The 23,395-nt window shown below is 42.0% G+C and overlaps 2 protein-coding genes across 11 annotated transcripts in view; both read right to left on the bottom strand.

Annotated features, from left to right (window-relative positions):
• LOC118367107 (growth factor receptor-bound protein 14-like) overlaps positions 1-6,616 on the bottom strand; it is a 47,175-nt gene extending 40,559 nt beyond the window's left edge. Inside the window, exons 1-4 of one of the 7 annotated variants that reach the window (XM_035750157.2) lie at positions 6,484-6,616; positions 6,259-6,312; positions 4,325-4,369; positions 309-523 (exon numbers count right to left, since the gene is read on the bottom strand). In XM_035750157.2, the coding sequence (XP_035606050.1) occupies positions 309-496 (188 nt within the window). In that variant the 5' untranslated portion in view covers positions 497-523; positions 4,325-4,369; positions 6,259-6,312; positions 6,484-6,616. Of the gene's footprint in view, positions 1-308; positions 900-962; positions 1,125-4,324; positions 4,370-6,258; positions 6,313-6,483 lie in introns of those variants that run through there. The other 6 variants (XM_035750154.2, XM_035750164.2, XM_035750158.2 and 3 more) reach the window with 6 other exon arrangements.
• A 362-nt stretch (positions 6,617-6,978) lies between these two features.
• LOC118367105 (cordon-bleu protein-like 1) overlaps positions 6,979-23,395 on the bottom strand; it is a 47,292-nt gene continuing 30,875 nt past the window's right edge. For 3 of the 4 annotated variants that reach the window (XM_035750149.2, XM_035750151.2, XM_035750152.2), the window contains 12 exons: positions 22,639-22,836; positions 19,919-20,126; positions 16,576-16,801; positions 16,288-16,344; positions 16,043-16,137; positions 15,586-15,828; positions 15,321-15,435; positions 11,325-11,598; positions 10,747-10,829; positions 8,661-10,111; positions 7,643-7,827; positions 6,979-7,510 (listed from right to left, as the gene is read on the bottom strand). In XM_035750149.2, the coding sequence (XP_035606042.1) occupies positions 7,672-7,827; positions 8,661-10,111; positions 10,747-10,829; positions 11,325-11,598; positions 15,321-15,435; positions 15,586-15,828; positions 16,043-16,137; positions 16,288-16,344; positions 16,576-16,801; positions 19,919-20,126; positions 22,639-22,836 (3,106 nt within the window). In that variant the 3' untranslated portion in view covers positions 6,979-7,510; positions 7,643-7,671. The remainder of the gene's footprint in view (positions 7,511-7,642; positions 7,828-8,660; positions 10,112-10,746; positions 10,830-11,324; positions 11,599-15,320; positions 15,436-15,585; positions 15,829-16,042; positions 16,138-16,287; positions 16,345-16,575; positions 16,802-19,918; positions 20,127-22,638; positions 22,837-23,395) is intronic. The other variant, XM_035750150.2, reaches the window with a different exon arrangement.

Here is a 23,395-nt window from a genome sequence, read left to right as displayed (position 1 = left end):
AGTCTACAGCTATTTTTCAACTGGGACTTCTGTGCCCTACCGCTGCGAACACAAAGGGTGTACTATTGCTCTGTAGGAGAGCATATTGTATGAGCTCACTAATCACATATGTTAAAGATTAACTTCAAGTAGTGAGTTATAGTATAAAGTAAGATAGTATTTCCTCCAAGAGCCTCAGCATATCTAACACATTTATGAGGTTTGTGTTTTAGACAGTTAATTGAAAACAGACAAAAAATAAGTTTGAAAAAAATACAGTAAATCACACTCATTCACAGCAGCCATTCCAAAGGAGAAATAAACCATACCTATTTCCTTTGCAGACAGCAGTCTTGGAGGGCTGGGCATTTGGTGGTTGTAAAGGACCATGCAAAGGGATGAGGGACAGGCTGGAAGAGCCACTCACATTACCCTTCCCACTCCCAAAAATCTCTGCTTTCTCTCCGAGGCAGCCAGAGGTGTGTATGTCTTCCAGTGTGTTATTCATATCACTCATGGGGGCCGGCTATTTCCAAGGCATCATCTGGAGCAGAGAAAAGAGACGAGCTGTTGGATTGGCGTGTAGAGTGTGCAGGGCAGTAGCAGAGCAGAGCAAAGTGAGAGCGGGAGCGAGAGCTGGCTGGGCTCCTCTGTATGATCACAGCACACAGCAGACACAAGCTTCTCCGCAAGGCTCATCTGCTGCCCATGAGGCTGGCCCAGTGGGGCAAAATGAACCCTCCTACCAAAACATGATCCACCACAATAAAGTTATTTTTAACTCAATGACTCCCAAATGAGCCCTCTTCGCTTTGACACAGTGACATATTAAAATCCACAAATGTTTCTCTCTCCCAGTCTGGCTTTTCCCCCTGGTTTTAGTTGGTCATTTACCCTCTTTTTCCACTTCTTGCATTTTATTTTGAATGAAATTATTATTTTTTACTACCTGGAAAGCAGACCTGCACACAAAGCACACTTACACAAAGGGCTGTTCGTTGTCGGTATGCAACGTATCTCTGTAATGAGTCCTGGAGGTTTGCCAGACTGTAAGACCAAGTGTTCCTTTGTCACAGACTTCACACGGAGGTCCCGACTCCACTTTAAACTGAGCCCTGTGCTGGACTGGAAGCATGTGGAGAGTATCCCAGACAGAGTGACTCAGCTGTGGTGTGGTGGGCTGTGGCGTGGTAGTCTGTCATTCTGTGATAGCCAGCCAGGCATTATGTGTGTGGGGGGGGGGTGGTTGATGCGATAACATCTATCTGAAAGGTAATGTGTAGCAGAGACTGGGCTGGGGTTGAGAGGCTACTGTAGATAATGACTGCCTGCATTTGATTAAGGTAACATCTGGTCGCAGTACCAGTTTACTTAGATTGCAGAAATCTAGATGACAGAATTGGGTATTTCCATGTAAAAAGCCCCATTAGCACCAAAATCAAGTTTTGGGGAAATTAAAGCATATGTACATTTTTTCTACCATTTTACATTCTAAAAATGTGGAATAAGAAAAGGCTTTGATTGCTGGTCAAACAACAAATGTATTAAAAAAAAGGTATAATGCCTTGCATTCAGAAAGTATTCAGACCCCTTGACTTTGTCCAAATGTTCTTACATTACAGCCTTATTGATGAAATTGTATCCCCCCTCAATCTACACACAATAGCCAATAATGACAGAAAAAAAACTGCTTTGTATGTGCAAATTTATAAAAATAAAAACTCAGTACAAGGTTGAAGAACCTTAGTCAGCGATTACAGCCATCTTGGGTATGATGCTATAAGATTGGCACACCTGTATTTGGAGAGTTTCTCCCATTCTTCTCTGCAGATCCTCTCAAGCGCTAAGGTTGGATGGGGAGCATCGCTGCACAGCTATTTTCAGGTCTCTCCAGAGATGTTTGATCAGGTTCAAGTCTGGGCTCTGGCTGGACCACTCAAGGACATTAAAAGACTTGTCCTGAAGACACTCCTGCATTGTCTTGGCCTTTGTGCTTAGGGTCGTTGTCCTGTTGGAAGGTGAACCTACGCCCCAATCTGAGGTCCTGAGCGCTCTGGAGCAGGTTTTCATGAAGGACCTCTCTGTACTTTGCTCCGTTCAACTTTCCCTAGATCCTGACTAGTCTCCCAGTCCCTGCTGCTGAAAAACAGCAGTGCCATTTGGGACGCGGGAGCTGTGAGCCTCCAGTAATGCACTCCCAGTGTAAAGGAGCCCGAGCTAACAGCACTGTCACAATAACACAGCACCACCTGGCTTAGGCTACCTTTTCACTTAGACACACCATCATATGAAAAGGCCCGCCTCTCCGGAGAGCACCACTGACAAAGCATGACACCAACAAAACAGGAAACCATCAAATAAAAAAAAGGACAGAAGTGACATGCAAGTTTTTGTAAAGGTGAAAGTGAATAGTCCCATGCTTATTCAACAGATGCATTAAGCAGCGCAATAGTGATTTAGTGTAGTGCATACGTGTGCCTGGGAGAGATGACACCTACAGATAGAAAAATAAAAATCGACAGCGTAAGAGAGAGACTACTCAAACAATCGAACTGGGGGTCCTCCAGTGGCAAAGTCCGAGACAAGGACACTTAGGCCGAGCAGCATGGGCTGTCCAAAAATAACCCTGGACTGATACACATTCTTCCGCTATCAGTCAATGCAAATGCTTTCTAATTACATTAGTAGAAGATGAGAGCCAAAGCTATTTTAGTAGTCCGTGACAATCTCCCAGTCTTGCCACCATGACAGTCCCAAAATAAGACAATAGCTGGTGAAAGCCGAGGTAAATTCTCTCTGTGTGCATTATGGATGAGGCGCAATGGTCGAGTAAGAGATGTCGAGCACTTATGAGTTCATGTAAAGCGAACGGGCCAGTCATACAGTAGCGTCGGCACCCGTTTCGTTCCTTAACCGTGACCTAGGTCGTTCCTCTCATTGCACATACATACACTGAAACAAAGCCATATTAGTGCTCTTTCTCCGAGGTCATATTGCATTCTCACGCCTTCAGCAGCCCCACTGAAAGTGATCCCCTCTCAGTTCTCCATCCGACACGAAGACAGTCCACAGCACGAGACTGACGTTGTCGGAAAACAGTCTGATCAAGCCTACATCCAGGGTAAGAATTACAGTTACGTGTCATCGGCATGTCTTTGGCGTTAAGGAGTTTAAAGTAGCTAGATCAACATGGCCATGTACTGTCGTCACAAACCCGTTGTGCGCTTCTCGTTCCACAGTTCACTGTTCTTACTGAATATCCTAGTCCCACTCACCTCACGGTCACGAGGGGAGTACAGGTGAGTTCCAGTAGGTTAGCTGCTCCTACAGAGAGGAGTTGGGCAGGTACAGTAACGTAGTGTTTACGGTGTCACAGCTGGTTTTGTAAGGAAAAGGCAAATTTATGACAGAAGCTCGCAAAGACAAAACAAAGCTCAGGTGTCTTTCGTCAAGGTTGCCTGCTTATCATTGTAGCTGAAAAAACAGGAGCAGGTGTGGGCTCGTACAGTGTGACTGACATCAATATATGATCTAGCCCCCTAGCCTATGTTCTAGCTAGAATAGGAAGTAATTGAGCAAACACTATCCTCATCATCATCAATTATTCTTTGGCTTCGGAGCAGCATACTGCCCCACATCTATTTCCAGCCACACATGCAAGGGGCACTTGCACTTATGGAAAGTGCAGAAACAGTTATTCTTAGATGGTCACGTAGAAACATAATTGCGCATTACAAAACACATCACACATCACACACCAACTCACTCATTTGACCTTTACAGCACAACTTACAACATCAGCTGCTCTAATGGGGGACATCACAGAATGGAAATAGCAAACTGGCTTTCTTTTCTAATCCTTCATCCTCTGTTGACGCAGAAAAGAGGACAGCTATAATACCGCAATCTATCACCCCTTGGAGTCCCAGTTTGAACAAAATGCTCTGATTCACAAAAACCAAGACAATTTAGTTGATTGGAGAGAAATGTTGTATGAGCCATTACGTGCATGACTGAGCAGCCAAAACACCTCATGCTGCTGTATTAACAATAGACAAAACCCTGTGACAAAACAGTTTTATGTAACTTGGTTGTTTTGCCCCAACTCAAGAAGTGCCGAAGCTAAAAGCAGAAGAATCCAATGCTAGGTGAAACAGGCAGATTACAGTTAGATCTAATAATAATATAATAATATAATAATATAATAATAATAATATAATATATGCCATTTAGCTGACGCTTTTATCCAAAGCGACTTACAGTCATGTGTGCATACATTCTACGTATGGGTGGTCCCGGGAATTTAAATGTGAAATATAATATTATGTGATATAATGTTACCTACCTCCAAATCAGTCATGTGTAGGTAGGCTGCATTAAAGTAAGGTAACTACTGGGGTGGAAGGGTAGGATGGGGGGGGGGGGTTAGCGAGAGAGAGTGAGAAGGGGCAGAGAGACCATTAGAATATCTACACATTGTCTGCAATTTACAGATCACGTTCCACCACTCACTGTAGCACTTTGAGACTTGTTTTTAAACCAAACGCGCGTCACAAATCCAAATGTATTATTATTATTATTCATTATCAAGACTGATGGATTTTCCACCGCTTGCATCTACCTCCGTTGAATTCTGCCCCGAGTCGTGTCAGATGAAGAATGAAAAAAAAAATACATCTGGCACCAGACATTCAGTACCAATGGTGTCATGATTATTTTCATTCCTCCTGGGTATAATCTGTGATATCTCACTAATGATCTGGCAAGTCGACCATTACGACTGAACAAGTCAGTTATATATTACAGTTTCGCAGGAGGTTCTGAAAATACATCCCAACTAGTAGATGAAAGGCCTGAAAGTATTTTCTGAGTATATGATTATTATTACCTTGAAAAGTGAAACTTAAAAAGTGAAGAATACACAATAATAACTGATAATTATGAATTCCTAAGTCTATCAGCTAATAGGCCTAATGTGAATAAGCAACTTAATTGCTTTACAAATCACTTCTAAAAGCAGGGAAAAGGCTGCTAGCTTCAGTGAGCCCAGATTTACTGACCTGCAATGGATAACAGATTTGCCAAATGAGGTAAACCAAATACAGTAAATCTCACTTTTCTAATCCATGTAGAATTTACTTGAATAGCAACAACAAAAAAATACAAACACTGTGCTTTAAAAGGAATAATACCTAAACAGTATATTTAGTGATACAGTCGCTGTTAAATTAGCATTATTTTATTTTACAAAATCCATCCGTTGGGCAAACTAGCATCTGTAAAGTTCTCAGTTAATACCAGGTTCACATGCCCTTGTATTAAACAGCATGAACTCGGGCGTACAAAAGATTGAGATATCCCATAATGTAACATTAACAGGCACCCGGTTCGAGCAAACACACTTCGCAACTCTAGGAGAAAAATACTTGAAACGTGTAGACAAAAGGAGCTATATCTGTACAGCATAGCCTGCTCCCAGAGTGTGTACTAAAAGCTCCAGGAATGAAGAGGTTTTAGCCTCTGAGTGTAGTGCAGGAGGAGGGAGATAAGTGGATATTTTGGAGGTCTCCTTATCAACTACTAAAAATACACACCCTTTCTTGCTGAATATTACACGAGGCAATAACCAGCAATGAGTTTCTAACCTATCCTGGGTTTGGAAGCAGAAGTGTTATGTTTTCTCTCCAAATGATTTCATTCCTACTGGCTATGCACCAAGTGTATCATGCTTCTTTCAAACATTTAAAATGGTCTATATTGTAAAAATGTATGAAAACAAATGGTAGAGTTTGGGTTTAGGCATTAGGGCTAGCAACGTGGTTATGGTTTAAAAAAAAACATTTATGACTTTGTGTCTTTGCCAGCTAGACCACTTTGCATAGCTGCCTCCAGAACAAGATTCATGCCGAAAAACGCTGACCTGCCTGTAGCCAATATGGATTTCAATGTCAAGCCACGACTCAGTCACTTCCTTCGACTGACGCCAGATGGCAGTAACATAAGTGTTGAAGTGACGTTTTTTTCTATGCATTTTACGGAACAGTAGACCTACTGAGGTGTGAAATAAAGCGCTATAGTAGCCTGTGTAATGTCCATAATACCACAAAGTAAACAAAACAAAATTAAATGAAAAGGATATAGTTTGAAGTATGAATGTTTAATGGAGGGGTTACAGCCCTAAGTTATCATTTTGCATAACTTTCAAATTCACATTTGAAGATGCAACAGGGTAGGCTACATCAATTCAATGACAAGACAGGTAGGCTGCACGTGTCTTACCTTTGCTGGCATATTGCACAGGAACATGCTTCACTGACCACAGATATTGACCGTCTGAAAATAAGATCCAGCCAACATAAGAATCTCACAAGGACTAAAAACGCAATGTCTGTCGAGGACAAAAAGTAATCATCTAGACAGTAGGCTAGCTATCTGCCAAAATCCTACAATTAGCCTACATAAGTGTTCCCCCACAAAAAAACGGTTCATTGTAACATATCCTACCTGCTACTCGCTGAAATAACGTTACTGAATATTGATTCCTCGCTCGTCTTCATCGCTGTCCTGGAGGTCTGCGTGGCGTGCTCATCTCGTCCATGCGATCTCCCTCGACAGGTGTTTATATTTACTCCCGCGTTACGTCATGCACAACCCTCACGTTTTTACCTGAAAGAGGACTCACTGAGATCCTGCCTGAAAAAGTTTCAAGTTTGCAGAGAAGTATCAAGTTAGACTTTATTAAATTGTTTTTGTGCAACCTGGCCTGCAAGGCAATTCGTATAATCCGGGAGGTTTTTTTTTATATCACTCTATTTAATATATGTTAAATTATGTTGTTTTGTCCAGTTTAATTGTGATGTGATTGTGAGTTGTATGCTATGTACTGCACTTCACTTACTGGACATTTTTTACTGCTAATAACATTGTCTTCTGTGTCGGATTTCTTTGCAATTCAGTGTTCAACTTACATTCAAAAATGTTCAGTGGGAAACACTCATGGATTGTCAATAGAATACTTTAATATACGCGACAGCAACCTTTATTCATAACAGCATCATATGTTCAGAGAAATACTCTACATACCAGTGTGTCTGGGCACAGCTTTATCAAAATCAAATGAATAACACAAAATACAAAATGGACTGAGGGATTTACAAGTATCACTTTCAGGACCATCAAATTGAACCTCTTCAAAATGAAAGACAGTATTAAAATAAGCTACTGTATTTTCTCAATGACAATTACAACTGAATATGGAAACTAATAATATACTGTCTTTGGACAAAATAACACACGTGAAAAGTAGAATATGCATCAAATTTGAAATAGAAATTGTGAATAATAATACAAACAATTATTTCATAATAACAATAATAATAATCTACTTAGTTATTTTTTTGTCATAAAACAGAAAAGTAGTCTTTTCTACAGTTTGTAGGTTTTTAAGACTAGCAACAGAGGTCGTAAAAAACTCAAAGTTTCTATTCCTCATCTCATGCTCGAACAGACTCCAGGGCAGGACATCAGGCTCCTAAAAAGACAAAAGAGGGAACTTGAAACCTAACTCAACGCAATGATACATACATTATATAGGCACTCAGACTACATGAATGTAACACCGTCGCAGCTGTACCACCATGTTAATGTACAGTCTAGTGCTTACTGTAGATGTCTCCGTTGATCCATTACTTCTCAGCTCCTCTCCCCACACACACTGAGCCACTGCTCAGGGTCACTCTGGCCTGCCATCTGAACAGTCATGTTGTCACTGGCTGGGCCACCGCTCAGGTCCCCTCTTCCCTGGAGCTCCAAGCCTTTGTTCTCCTCCCTCTCTCCATTGGCACTTCCCTATGCTCATCAGGGAAGAGACAATGCACGCCATCATTCAAAACTCAGGACTTGAGTGTGCCAGTCAACACTGAGGAAACTGGAAAGACACTGCTGTACTTGCTGTATATACGCCAAGTATCTGTACAACACGAGTATAGGCCTAGTACAGAGAGTCCTTCAGGAATAAATATGGAAAAAGACATGTGCTCAGGCTATTAACAAGGATATAAAAAGTGTTCCCCACTGGATCACAGGGACCAGCACATCAATGACACACAGGCACACTGGCCCAGTCTCTTAGGGAGGGGACCGTGTCACAGGTCAATGTACAATACTAAGAGGTAGGATACGCAGCTAGGATTGTTTACCAGGCCACAAACTCGGAACAAACGCTTATTGTAGACTGTTCCAATTTCATTGTGAGAAAATTGTATATACATTCTCAGAGAGGAGTACATCTCCCATTTCCTGTGTTATTCAACAGTCTCAAAGCTGACCCTAAAGGACATGGGAAAACAGCAGACTGGAGACTTCATGTGAGGGTAGTCTAATGGTTAAAGAGATAGCACTGACAATGAAACATCGATCACTTTTAAAATCGGCTAGAAAGTGAGATTCTACTGCAAATTATTAAAGTAGGCATATGCTTTGAACCTTAAAACAAGTATCAAAGAAATTAACATTTAAGCCTAACATTTTATGGGAAAAGCAACTCTTTGGGTTTTATGTCATTTCAGAGTTTAGAGAACTGTGAATATGAATATCCAGATTCCTACTGTATGTTCTAATATTGAAAATACAGAGTCTCATATAGAGGAAGCACATAACACAAAACATCTGCAACAACTCACCATAGCCACACCACATGGTCCTTTAGGATCATTGACTAAAAAGCGGCTTGTGATTGGGTAGAATGGTGGCAAGCGAGGAGAGGGTGAGGTGGAGTCTGTGGATAAGGACCGGGACCTTTTGACCGCCGAGGAGACAGCCTGGGCAAAACGGGACGGGGTCGTAGGAGAGTAGGGTTTGGGAGCAGCAAAACTCCTCAGCTTCTCCAGGCTCAACCCTGGGGATGGGGGCGCCCTGGCAGGACTGGGCCGTGGAGATGGCACACTTGGCTCCGTGTCAACTACATCAGCGCCCTCTGATGTCTCCTCCTCCCACTGCACCGGAGGAGGGAAGCTGTCCTCCTCCACTAGCTGCAGTGCCTGCGCTGCTGCTGCTGCTGCTGCTGCTGCCACTAGACTGCCTGGAGCCTCCCTCTGGCCAGCGCCAGGACTGGCATTCAAACTTTTCACTGCCGCCGAGGTTACATAATACCCAGGTGTTCTTTTGTGCTGTGGCAAGCGGAAAGAGCCAGGCTTGGGTTTAGTTGCGGGTGGAATTTTCATCTCCGTGACCTCTGCTATTAAGCCTGCTTGGTCTCCCCCACTAGAGGGGGATGGAATCTTGTCATCTCCTGCAGGAAGTATTCTTGTTGGTGTTGAGGGGGAGTGAATAGGCTCAACCACATTGCTATTTACAATGCTCTTACTACTACTACTAGTAGTAGTAGTAGTAGTAGTGGTGGTGGTGGTGACTTGCTGAGATAGGGAAGACTCCAAAGGTACAATAGACTGCAGCTCGGTCTGTTCTGCTGTGACCTGTAACTGCTCAGCCTGTGTAGTGCGGTCTTTGAGTTCAAGTGAACCTACTTCCTTCTCGAGAGCCACGTTGGGGGATTCCAACATCAGCTCCAGCTCAAAGTTTCTCAGTTTCTCCAAAGTCTTGTGAGGCACGATAGTGTATGTAGTCATCCCCACCTTGGGGATGTAGTCCCTGGTCAGCTCATTGGATGGCTTCGGAGGGGCCGGGCCACTTTGAGTGGACGTTTGGTACTGAGGGGCTGCTGAGGCAGGTGTGATGGGGTCAGCAGGGATCAGCAGCTCCTCTGTAGAGGTGGCCATGTCCTTTTTCAGCCCCACCGTTCCAGAGGTAGAGGCTTTAGAAGGGGGAGGCACTTCCTGTTGTCGGGGTGTTGACACAGGACATGGTGGTGTGAGATCGGTCTGGACCTGGGCATCCTCAGCAGGGGGACAGGGGGTGCTTGTGGCCACTGGCCGTTCACGATAGTAGGGGTCAGTGTCCACCTGATCTGAGGCCTGTGTTCCTGTACTCTGTGTCATAGGCTGGGCTGCTGGTGGGCTGATAGTATGAGAGCTCTCAGTACTACATTCACCTTTGACCCCATCTTGTGTTGTGTAATCTTCACATGGCAAGTCTGTCTGACCACCTATTTCGTCAGCTTGGCAAGGAGGGCTTTCTGGAAAAGATTTAAAAAACAGTAGACAATGATCTTGCCAACATTGCTACTAAAGCTATAGCATTTCATCCATAGTTAACACAATGTACATTGAACAAAAATATAAACGTAACATGTAAAGTGTTGGTCCCATGTTTCATGAGCAGAAATGAAAAAATCCCAGACATGTTCCATAATGAACAAAAGCTTATTTCTCTCAAATGTTGTGCACAAATTTCTTTACATCCCTATTGGCGAGCATTGCTCCTTTGCCAAGATAATCCATCCACCTGACAGGTGTGGCATATCAAGAAGCTGATTAAACAGCATGATCGTTACACAAGTGCACCTTATGCTGGGGACAACAAAAGGCCACTCTAAAAATGTGAAGTTTGTCACACAACACAATGCCACAGATGCTTCAGGTTGAGGTAGCATGCAATTTGCATGCTGACTGCAGGAATGTCCACCAGAGCTTTTGCCAGAGAATTGAAAGTTAATTTCTACACCATAAGCTGCCTCCAATATGGTTTTAGAGAATTTGGCAGTACGTCCAACCGGCCTCACAACCGCAGACCACGTGTAACCTCGCCAGCCAAGGACCTCTTTATATTTTTGTTCAGTATATTTGAATTCATCGCTACTTGCAAACATACCATCTGCAGCTTCAGATGTGTCCATCTCGGCAATCAGCATGGGATCCGTGCGCTCAGTGTTGTTCACCATGCTGTGCACTAATCTGTCAAAAACAGAAGTTATGAAAAGCAAAAGCAAAAGCAAAACCCAAGTCAAGGAGAAACTACTTCATTCATACTGCACACTTTTAGAAAAAAAGGTGCCATCTAGAACCTAAAAGGGTTCTTTGGCTGTCCCCATAGGATAACCCTTTGAAGAACCCCTTTTGGTTCCAGGTAGAATTCTACCTGTAACCCAAAAAGGGTTCTACAGTACCTGTAACCCCAAAAGGGTTCTACAGTACCTGTAACCCAAAAAGGGTTCTACAGTACCTGTAACCCAAAAAGGGTTCTACAGTACCTGTAACCCAAAAAGGGTTCTACAGTACCTGTAACCCAAAAAGGGTTCTACCTGGAACCCAAAAAGGGTTCTACCTGGAACCAAAAAGGGTTCTACCTGGAACCAAAAAGGGTTCTACCTGGAACCAAAAAGGGTTCTCCTATGAGGACAGCAGAAGAGCCCTTTTGGAAAGCGTAGGACTCTCTGCTAGAGTTCGTACTTGCCATCTGAGGACAGATCACAAGCCTGATCTTCCCCTGCTGGGCCCTCGCTCTCGGGTGGTGAAGAGGTCTCCATCTCAGCATACGGTGTGTCTGGGGCCTCCAGTGGTGGAGAGAGGGCCTCTGTTCTCTCAGCGTCCACGGAGATGTCTGCTGTTGACAGGTTGAGGCTGCTGTCGTCCTCCTGGACATCACTCATAGAGTCTAAGACCACGGAGGCAGTTGTCTCCTCCTGCTCCACGATCTCTTCCAGTGTATTAGGAAGTTGGCCACCTGCAGCACAACAGGATGGAGAAGATTGCAGAGGACATTTTCAATTATCAAGAATCGTAAAATTGAGATAACAAAATCTGCAATGTCTCATCTAATTTGGGATGAAGAACTGCAGTGTGATGACGCTTGATGACAATGGTGTTGTGATGGGGATGAGAATGTCAGACGTTCAATTTAAACGAGACTCATTTAGAGAATAAGTTCATTTGGCTAATGAGGAAGATAAGTACACCTTTACTTCAGAATGAAGCAGCATATTGTAAAAACTAATAGTAAGATGATTTAGTATTACTAACATCACTTTCACACAACTGTAGACATAACATGTGTCTCTTAGGGACATTTCAGACAAGTTAACTGGGCTTAATGAAGCCATGTAGCATCTTATATTCCCCTCTAGTTCTTCACTCTGCATTTCAAGGCCACCACAGAGGAATAGAGAGCAGAAGGAATATTCAGCAGGCTGGTTATACAAAACTGGGACACCTCACTGTGCAGTCTGTGATGTCTAACTGAAGTGAACAGCCGTGGGACGTCAGGGAGGGACACAGAGAGACATCCAGGTCTGATCTTTCTCTGTGAAGTTGATTATGTGAAGCCAGGGAGGGAGGGAGGGAGGGCAGGCAGATAGAAAATGGAGCAATACAAGCATAGAGAAGTCAAATCTTTATGAGGACACTTTTATTCATACAATCTGGGATAAATTGCTAGTGTGGTATTCAAAGACTGAACTTACAATGACGTTTTTATGAAATACACTCACTTAGGCCGTCATTGTACATACAACATTTGTTCTTAGCTGACTTGCCAGGTTAAATAAAATGTTTGACAACATGAAAGATATTACTAAAGACAGGAAAAGAACACAAACAAGTAGCAAAGAGGCAGAAAAAAAAGATGCCTGGATGGATAGATCCTACACTAAGTCTCACTGGGCTGTGAGTATAGAACCTACACTACCATTCAAAAGTTTGTGGTCACTTAGAAATGTCCTTGTTTTTTAAAGAAAAGCACATGTTTTGTCCATTAAAATAACATCAAATTGATCAGAAGTACAGTGTAGACATAGTTAAAGTTGTAAATGACTATTGTAGCTGGAAACAGCTGATGTTTTATGGAATATCTACATAGTTATACAGAGGCCCATTATCAGCAACCATCACTCCTGTGTTCCAATGGCACATTGTGTTAGCTAATCCAAGTTTATCATTGGAAAAACCTTTTGCAATGATGTTAGCACAGCTGAAAACTGTTGTCCTGATTAAAGAAGCAATGAAACTGGCGTTCTTTAGACTAGTTGAGTATCTGGAGCATCAGCAGTTGTGGGTTCGATTACAGGCTCAAAGTGGCCAGAAACAAAGCACTTTTTTCTTAAAATCGTCAGTCTATTCTTGTTCTGAGAAATGAACGCTATCGCTAAGAAACTGAAGAGCTCATACAACGCTGTGTACTACTCCCTTCACAGAACAGAGCAAACTGTCTCTAACCAGAATAGACAGAGGAGTGGGAGGCCCCGGTGCACAACTGAGCAAGAGGACAAGTACATTAGTGTCTAGTTTGAGAAACAGACGCCTCACAAGTCCTCAACTGGCAGCTTCATTACATAGTACCCGCAAAACACCAGTCTCAATGTCAAAAGTGAGGAGGCGACTCCGGGACGCTGGACTTCAAGGCAGAGTTGTAAAGAAAAAGCCATATCTCAGACTGGCCAATAAAAATAAAAGACTAACATGGGAAAAAGAACAGTCACTGGACAGAGGAACTCTTTTTTTAATTTTTTATTATGGATTTAATGGTGCTCCCTGGATGTTCAAAGTTTCAGATATTTTTTATTACCCAACCCTGATCTGTACTTCTCCACAACTTTGTCCCTGACCTGTTTGGAGACCTTCTTAGTCTTCATAGTGCCGCTTGTTTGGTGGTGCACCTTTCTTTGTGGTGTTGCAGACTCTGGGACCTTACAGAACAGGTGTGTATATATACTGAGATCATGTGCCAGATCATCTGACACTCAAATGAAGTCCACCTGTGTGCAATCTAACTAATTATGTGACTTCTGAAGGTAATTGGTTACACCAGATCTTATTCATGGACTTCATAGCAAAGGGAGAGAATACATATGCACACAACACTTTTTATTTAGTATAATAATTTGAAAAATTCACTTCACAAATGTGGACTATTTTGTGTATGTCCATTACATGAAATCCAAATAAAAAATACATTTAAATTACCGGTTGTAATGCAACAAAATAGGACAAATGCCAAGGGGGGTAAATACTTTTGCAAGGCACTGTAGGTGAACGACAGAGTGTATGTCTGTAGATTTAATTAATCAGGTTAGATTATAATGTACTTACTGTCATGATAGCTCATTAAAGATCACTCCTCTCTCACAGAAAAACATACAATCCAATCTAAGCTAGTCCGTAACAAATAACAGATATAACCAAAGGCCGGTATTCAATCAATAGCAGATAGTCTTTATTTGATCAATTTGATTATATTGAAGTACACCGAAAGACAAGCCTACGAAAACTCATGCAGAAAGGTGCAAACATGCAGCAGGAAAAACAGAATAGAACCTTGTTAATCTAACAGACAGAAAAGATGGAGGAAAAGCAGCAGGTCAGTGCAGAAAGAAGTGGACATGCTTGAGGAGGAGCTGAAAGGGGCAGCAGGGGGCAGAGCGGGTAGAGGCAGGAGGAAGAGGCAGCAGCACAGACTGTCAGACACCCTCCTCTGGTGACCTGCAGGCTGCAAGTTCAGAGAGAGGAAGTACTTATAGAACATAGCCTTTACACTTAATATGAGGAAACATAAGGATGCGATGACGATATCACAGACCATTTGGATCACAAAAGTGTTGACCTTATCCCTCAGTCTTGTAGCTACAAAGCATAAAATTAAGCTTCAGAATGAAGCAACAGAGATACGGCACTAAAAACACAACTATGTTTAGCATCATATTTATTATTAAGATCTAATAAAATTGTAAAGAAGTACTGTAGTCACAACTGTAGCTAGGTGTTCATTGGGAATGAAATTCAATCACGAGAACAGGAGCAGTAACTAACTCAATGTGTCTCGACCACTAGGAGGCATCAGAGACAAATAAAATGAATGCAACTCCCACTGACCAATCATTGGTCTTATTTACCATCATCAATGGTTGACCTTAGAGACCAAAGTACAATTGTCCAAATCTCTGCCAAATTGTCCAGAAATGCAATAATAGTAATGTCTCACAAACCAGGAGAAAACGGTGTACTAAATTACAGTTGAAAGAGCCTATAGACCAGGGTTCCCCAACTAGCCTTCCATGTTATCTGAGCCAATGAAAATGAATGAATTGTTGGATATAAAAAACTGTAAGAACACCAGCAAATTAGTTCCAAGTGATTTTAATTTCCAAAGTATTCCCATGCATAATAGATAGATGTATGTGATTGTATACAAATTACTAAGTTTTAGTCAAATATTATATCTGTTTGGGCTTCTTGCAGTCCACAAATTATTTGTAATTATGTTCCGGGCCCCTGACCATCCACTGAAGATTTTTTCTTGAGAGGATGAATCTAATTGATGATCCCTGCTATAGACTCAAGTAACCCCCTCATGTAAAAAATTGTATCTGAAAACGTGGAAACCTATATATACAGGAGGTTGAGCACAAGCCAATTCAATACAGCAGGATTAAATCAATTTAAAAACTTTCATACCTCCATCTAGTGAAGCTACATCATGGACAACCACACTGGGAGATGCAGGGGGTAGGGGAGCCTTGCGCTTCGTCCTCTTCAGGGAAGACTCTGTGCTGCGACTCAGACCAGCCATCTCCACAACAGAAGGGACAAAATAATCATTCAAATTCATCAAGAACTCTGGACACAAAGTCCTAATTTTGAGGATATTCAGACTCAGTATTTTAAAGACAGACCTGGCATTGACAAAGAACTCAAATCTATTCAGGTTAGACCCACTCACCTGGTCACTGTCCTTTTGGGCTTCGGGCTCTGAGTCGGAGATGGACCTCTGGCGATGGCTGAGGTTAGAGGGGCATCTCTGGGACACCAGCACGGGGGGCAGGGGAGCCCGTCTCTTCTTTGGCATGTCAGAAGCAATGGAGTTGCAGTTGAATGTGGAGGAGTGGGCACTGAGCGAACTCATGCTAAGAGGTCGAGGCTTGCTGGGAAAGACTGGGGACGCCGGGGCACTAGCAGTCATTTCCTTTAAAGAGCAAACAAACATCCAATCAGATCCTGATCAGGGGCCTGTTCTCTGCAGTAAACAAATAGAAAACTAGCCAATCCCATGACTGTGACAATATTCCCCGCCTCCCCAACACATACCCTTTCAAATCCTCCTAATCAGCCAAAATTGACTTGGAAATGACTGAGCTGAGAAATGTTGGTGATTGCACGTGAATAGATAAAGAACACACCTGCTCAGGTTTCTTCTTACTCCTCCTGAATAAACTGAACAATCCCTTGTTTTCTTTCTCCTTCTGCATTTTATCTTTACTGGGTGGAATGGTATCTGTTAGGAATGTATAGATCTCATTGAAGACATTTCTGAAATTCCTGACACAAGATTTGATGAACTTGACTTCAAATGCACAATGTCAGTAGTAAACTAAAACAAGGTCATAAAACCGTGTAAAAACATCATACAATCGAGTTACATTACCTAGATGAGTTGTGGTAGTAGGGGTGGGAGAGGCAGGTACATCTTCTGAGTACATAGCTGTGAAAGAGAAGATGGAAATGATATGCGGTAGTAAATGAAGCATTTACATGAGTACACCTGCGTAGTTGTAAAATGAATGAATGGTGAATAGCGTTCAGACAGAATAATCATCTTGTTGGCAGACAACAAGATTCGCTTCTGGGTGCCGAGATTAGTTCAGAATGATTGGTAATTATTCAGATTAATGAACGTTGAAGGAGGTTGTTTTTAAATCAGAGAAGCCCTTACCTTTTGTGTCCGTTGCATAAACCTCCCTTATTGCAAAATCATTGAGAGAACAGGTCAAATCCAAAGGATCCTTAGATTGGGCATCTCTCAATAAAAATGTGCTCTGTCGGTCAAATTCACATTTGTCACAAATAGATGGTAAGAGGTCTTCAAGGGGGACTCGAGGACTGACTCTTAGCATAGTCTTCTGGGTATTTTTATAGTTTATTACCAGACGGACGGTTGCCTGGAGAATCAAATAAATGTGATTATTAGACTGTTTGAAAAAGTTATATGTAGAATAATAGTGAAGATCAAAACTATGAAATAACATATGGAATCATGTAGTAACCAAAAAAGTGTTAAACAAATCCAAATATATTTTATATTTGAGATTCTTCAAAGTAGACACCCTTTGCCTTGACAACTTTGCACACTCTTGGCATTCTCTCAACCATCTTCATGGAGGTAGTCACCTGGAATGCATTTCAATTAACAGGTGTGCCTTGTTAAAAGTTAATTAAATAGTGGAATTTCTTTCCTTCTTAATTCGTATGAGCCAAATCAGTTGTGTTGTGACAAGGCAGGGGTGGTATATAGAAGATAGCTCTATTTGGTAAAAGACCAAGTTCATATTATGGAAAGAACAGCTAAAATAATAAGAGATATGACAGACCATCATTATTTTAAGACATGAAGGTCAGTCAATGCGGAAAATTTCATGAACTTTGAAAGTTCCTTCAAGTGCAGTCGCAAAGAACCATCAAGCGCTATGATGAAACTGCCTGCCATGAGGCCCAACACATGAAAGGAAGACGCTGAGTTACCTCTGCTGCAGAGGACAAGTTCATTAGAGTTAACAGCACCTCTGACATTTCAGCCCAAATAAATGCTTCACAGATTTCACGTAACAGACATCTCAACATCAACTGTTCAGAGGAGACTGCGTGAATCAGGCCTTCATGGTCGAATTGCTGCAAAGAAACCACTACTAAAAGGACACCAATAAGAAGAAGAGACTTGCTTGGGCCAAGAAACATGAGCAATGGACACTAGACCAGTGGAAATCTGTCCTTTGGTCTGATGAGTCCAGATTTTATATTTTTGGTTCCAACCGCCGTGTCGTTGTGAGACACAGAGTAGGTGAATGGATGATCTCTGCATGTGTGGTTCCCACCATGAAGAATGGAGGGGAAGGTGTGGAGGTGATTTACCTGCATGGCTACCAAAGCATTCTGCAGCAATACGCCATCCCATCTGGTTTGCGCTTAGTGGGGCCATGATTTGATTTTCAACAGGACAATGACCCAAAACACAACTCCAGGCTGTGTAAGGGCTATTTCACCAAAAAGGAGACTGCTGGAGTGCTGCATCAGATCACCTGACCTCAACCCAACCGAGACGGTTTGTGATGAGTTGGACCGCAGAGTGAAGGAAAAGCAGCCAACAAGTGCTCAGCATGTGGGAACTCCTTCCAGACTGTTGGAAAAGCATTCCAAGTGAAGCTGGTTGAGAGAATACCAAGCTTGTGCAAAGATGGCAGAGTGGCTACTTGGAAGAATCTAAAATGTTAAATATATTTAGATTTGTTTAACACTTTGGATACTACATGATTCCATGTGTTATTTCATAGTTTTGATTTCTTCACTATTATTCTACAATGTAGAAAATAGTAAAAATAATAATACATAAATCAACTCTTGAATGAGTAGGTGTCCAAACTTTTGACTGGTACTGTGTGTGTATGTATATATAAACTCAACAAAAAAAGAAACGTCCTTTTTCCAGGACCCTGTCTTTCAAAGATAATTCGTAAAAATCCAAATGTCTTCACAGATCTTCATTGTAAAGGGTTTAAACACGGTCTCCCATGCTTGTTCAATGAACCATAAACAATTCATGAACATGCACATGTGGAACAGCGTAGAGACGGTAGGCAATTAAGGTCACAGTTATGAAAGCTTAGGACACTAAAGAGGCCTTTCTACTGACTGAAAAGCACCAAAACAAAGATGCCCAAGGTCCCTGCTTATCTGCGTGAATGTGCCTTAGGCATGCTGCAAGGAGGCATGAGGACTGCAGATGTGGCCAGGGCAATAAATTGCAATGTCCATACTGTGAGACCCCTAAGACAGTGCTACAGGGAGACAGGACGGACAGCTGATCGTCCTCACAGTGGCAGACCACGTGTAACACCAGCACGTGGATCGGGATCGGTACATCCGAACATCACACCTGTGGGACAGGTACAGGATGGCAACAACAACTGCCCGAGTTACACCAAGAATGCACAATCCCTCCATTAGTGCACAGACTGTCCGCAATAGGCTGAGAAAGGCTGGACTGAGGGCTTGTAAGCCTGTTCTAAGGCAGGTCCTCACCAGAAATCACCGGCAACAATATCACCTATGGGCACAAACACACCGTCGCTGGACCAGACAGGACTGGCAAAAAGTGCTCTTCACTGACAAATCACGGTTTTGTCTCACCAGGGGTGATGGTCGGATTTGCGTTTATCGTCAAATGAATGAGCGTTACACTGAGGCCTGTACTCTGGAGCGGGATCGATTGGGAGGTGGAGGGTGCATCATGGTCTGGGGCGGTGTGTGTCAATACCATCGGACTGAGCTTGTTGTCATTGCAGGCAATCTCAATAGTGTGCGTTACAGGGAAGATATCCTCCTTCCTCGTGCTACCTTTCCTGCAGACTCATCCTAACATGACCCTCCAGCATGACAATGCCACCAGCCATACTGTTCGTTCTGTGCATGATTTCCTGCAAGACAGGAATGGCAGTGTTCTGCCATGGCCAGTGAAGAGCCCGGATCTCAATCCCATTGAGCATGTCTGGGACCTGATGGATCGGAGGGTGAGGGCTAGGACCATTCCACCCAAAAATGTCTGGGAACTTGCAGGTGCCTTGGTGGAAGAGTGGATTAACATCTCACAGCAAGAACTGACAAATCTTCTGCAGTCCATGAGGTGGAAATGAACTGCAGTACTTAATACAACTGGTGGCGACACCAGATACTGACGGTTACTTTTGATTTTTGTTCCCGGGACACATTATTCAATTTCTGCTCGTCACATGTCTGTGAAACGTGTTCAGTTTATGTCTCAGTTGTTGAATCTTGTTATGTTCATACAAATATTTCCACATGTTAAGTTTGCTGAAAGTAAACGCAGTTGACAGTGAGAGGACGTTTATTTTTTTGCTGAGTATATGATCTATACTCACAGAAAAAATATATATTACAAGATACAGCCATTATTAATTACAGTAAATACCCAAGTTGAGGGAACAACTCTCAGATAAAACTTTTATAACTAGTACATTTCTACCACTGAGATTTCTCACGTGTACCTCTGGCATCTGAGGAATTGGCTTCTTAATCTTGTCCTCCATTCCTTTGGGCTTGAGCAGAACCTTCTCTGCCTCCAGGGCCCCGATCAGAGTGTTGGGTTTGAACTTGATTGGGTGTCTGTTGGTGGTGACGAGCTCTATAACATAGCCTGATGGGTTCAGGTGGTACTTGGCACAAAGCATCACTAACAAATCCATCATGGGCTTGCTGAAAAACAGAGACACGGGTTAGAAGTAATAAATAAAACCTAGCTAAGGATAAAAGGTTGTGTGTTTTATATCCACAGAGAAAACACACAACTCTTGGTGTGTGGAAATTGCAAGTGCTCTAGGAGAAACTACTATCACGAAGGTAGACGCCATCACAGAATACGTTTTACACTTTACATTATAGTAATGCATTATCACACTACTTTTTCACAGTGATAAAAATGTAGCATAAGGAGCCATCCGTTTTTTGCTTCATACACAACTGTCGGTGGTCTGGAAAACTCTTTAGCAACAATATCTATGCAAAGCTATCCAGCAGTTTCCAAATTCTAGGCCTTGGGAGGGTTTCTGCAAATATAATGCCAAAAGTTAAATTATTATCATAATCGCTGTACTCTGTAAATGAAAAGAGGTTGAAGAATTAGATGCTTAATCCTTTTATATTAAAGTTGGTCTCGATTATAGCTTGAGAGGGCAAAGGGCAAAATATACCAACGGAGTGCGATTGCGTCTTGCAAAACTAGAATAATAATATCTTGAGTAAACTTGATGGAGAGTGAACAGTGTGGGTCTGTAGTTTCATATCAGGACACAAAGTCCTTGTTCTGAAAAACAACTAAGCCCTTTTGACCGTAAGATATTCATCTCATGTTTGTCTGGTTAGGCGTTTTGGTCTCAGCTGAATTGGTGTGGGTGAAAGCTCCACAGACCAGACTTCAAAAGATGTATGTGCAGTGGGCTTGTATCAAAATTGAAATCTAAGTTCTACCATAATAAACTGTGCCGAAAACACAAATAATATTATTCTACCTTAGCAAATGAAAAGGAACCAGCCACATCATGCAACTTTTCAGTGCATTTAATGGTGCAAGTATTGTTAACCAAAACCAACGTTTTTACTGCGCCACCTACAATATGACTCAAAGAAATGCTACATTCAATTAGAGCCGTGGAAAGATCACGTTATGTTAGAAGGATTCGTGGAATCGTATATACCAAAAAGTAATATGAATCGAAAATGTGTTTTGGAATATATGACACTCGCATAAGAATTGGTCCAAATGAATTTAGATCATGTTTCACCTTGGAATCATGGGATGTCTTGGAGGTCTTACCAAGGAGGGAAGGTTGGGAGCAGTTTGTTGGCGTTTAGTCACAGTGAGACACTTCCTTTATTTATTTACTGCACTTCTGTTGACCAGGGCCCATAGGCAAGTCATTCCACAAAATTAGTGACTTTTGATATTTTAAGTAGAAATTGTGCACACATATAGAAATATAAAAGTCTTATACTAAATTAAGTGATCTTTAATATAGACCACATGGAAAATTCAATAAATCAGATTTTTGATATGAATAAAGACTTGCTAAAGTGCCAAAATTCATCAATTTTGACATGTCTCTCTAAGCATCCTCTGTGACTTCACTTAAAATGTTAAACCACTTAACCCCAACATGTCTCTAAGATTTCCCCCTCATTGTAAAGCAGTAGTCATTTTTGTTTCTTTGACAAAGTAATTTCTGAAGATTGTTTTAATATGTTGGAACTAACTCATTTAAAAAATATTTTAATAGTCAAATCATTGTGTAAAAGCAGGTGAGCTGGTTCTACTCTTTTGGGCTATTTTCTGGGGTTTTGTGTTGAAAAACAGAGAAAACTGAGCGGGTCGAGCATAACATGTCAAACCTGTTACCCATAGATAGACAGGCTCGACATTTTTTAACAAAAAGAATGTTGTGAAGCTTGCATTCAATTGCCCCTCCCTGTTTCACACAACAAGCTTCAATTCCCCCTGTCATGAGGGGATTTATAACAGACTTAAGATGTTGTCAACCCTGTTACTTTATTTGGCACTTAATAGGCAATTGAGATGGGAAAACTTGTTTTTATGAATTTGAACATGTAACAGAATGTAAAGATTAGGTGAAATCAAAACTCTTTTTACCAAGTTACACTACTCAAAAGTCAACTAATTAGTCTGTCTAAACTACTGGCACACTGCTTGGACACCGATTCATACCCCACAAGACATGCCAAAAGAGGTCTCTTCACGGTCCCCAAGTCCGGGCGCACAGTACTACATAGAGCCATGACTACATGAAACTCTATTCCACATCAAGTAACTGATGCAAGCCATACAATTAGATCAAATAAAAGAAATACAGATTTTAAAAAATAAAATACTGTATGGAACAGCGGGGATTGTGAATCAACAAACATAGGCACTGTCACATGCATACAAACATGATAACATACGCACTATACACACACATGGATTTAGTACGGTAGACATGTGGTTGTGGTGGAGTAGGGGTCTGAGGGCACACAGTGTGTTGTGAAATCTGTGAATGTATTGTCATGGTTTTTTTACATTTTATAAAACGGCCTTAAATTTTGCTGGTCCACAGGAAGAGTAATGGGGGATAAATAATAAATATAACATTGATGGAATGACTCAGGCACTAAGTAGGGAATAGGGTGCCAGTTGAGAATTAAGACCTAGTCTCACCTGCCATTAACAGTGGCTGTCTTCTCCACTCCGCCTGGCAGAACCACAACCAGAGTCAGGTCCTGTTCAAGTTGGTTCTCCTTCTGGTCCATGGTCATCTGAGGAAATGCTGATACAAAGTGTCTCTGGGAAAGGCCTGCACCATCCAGCCCCTTCACTGATACTGGGGGAGATGGGGCCTTGTTTTTGGTTGACACTCTGCCGGTAGGAAAAAGCAAAGGGACAAGATGAGCCTCACACAATCATTTCAACTCTTAATATTATCAGCCTGTTGCGGTCAACACGACGTAAAAACACATTTCCCTGATGGCACCCAAATGTAGGTATCATTGAAGTGGTAGAAAAATATGGTTACAGGGTCTCTGGGTAATATTTGTCAGGAAAAAAAAAAGTAGAACCATCCACAATAGATCAAAAAATAAATTTCATCAGACATGACTATGTTATGGCACTGCATGAAATAGCATGAAAGGAATGATTCCTTCCCAACTTAAAGTAAGCCGCTATTAGATGAAAGAGCTTGGGTTCCCTTTGCAAACAAGTCACAAGACACTCAAGTGTGATCGATTAGGCTTGAGGACAGTGCAGCATAGGTGAGGATAACACATTTGAAACAGAAAATTAAAGGTGGAGTATTGTGAGCTAAGGCGGTCTTTACACAAAGAGCTGATCGGATTGGTCAAAATACCAATTAGTGGGAAAATTATCAGAATTGAGCTGCCTGTGTAAACACTGCCCATGTCTCTGTTCGCTTTAC

Source organism: Oncorhynchus keta, chromosome 34, assembly GCF_023373465.1.
Source record: "Oncorhynchus keta strain PuntledgeMale-10-30-2019 chromosome 34, Oket_V2, whole genome shotgun sequence".
Classification (NCBI taxonomy): domain Eukaryota; kingdom Metazoa; phylum Chordata; class Actinopteri; order Salmoniformes; family Salmonidae; genus Oncorhynchus; species Oncorhynchus keta.
Note: the sequence above shows the minus strand (reverse complement) of the source record. Positions and strands in the feature narration are given on the sequence as shown.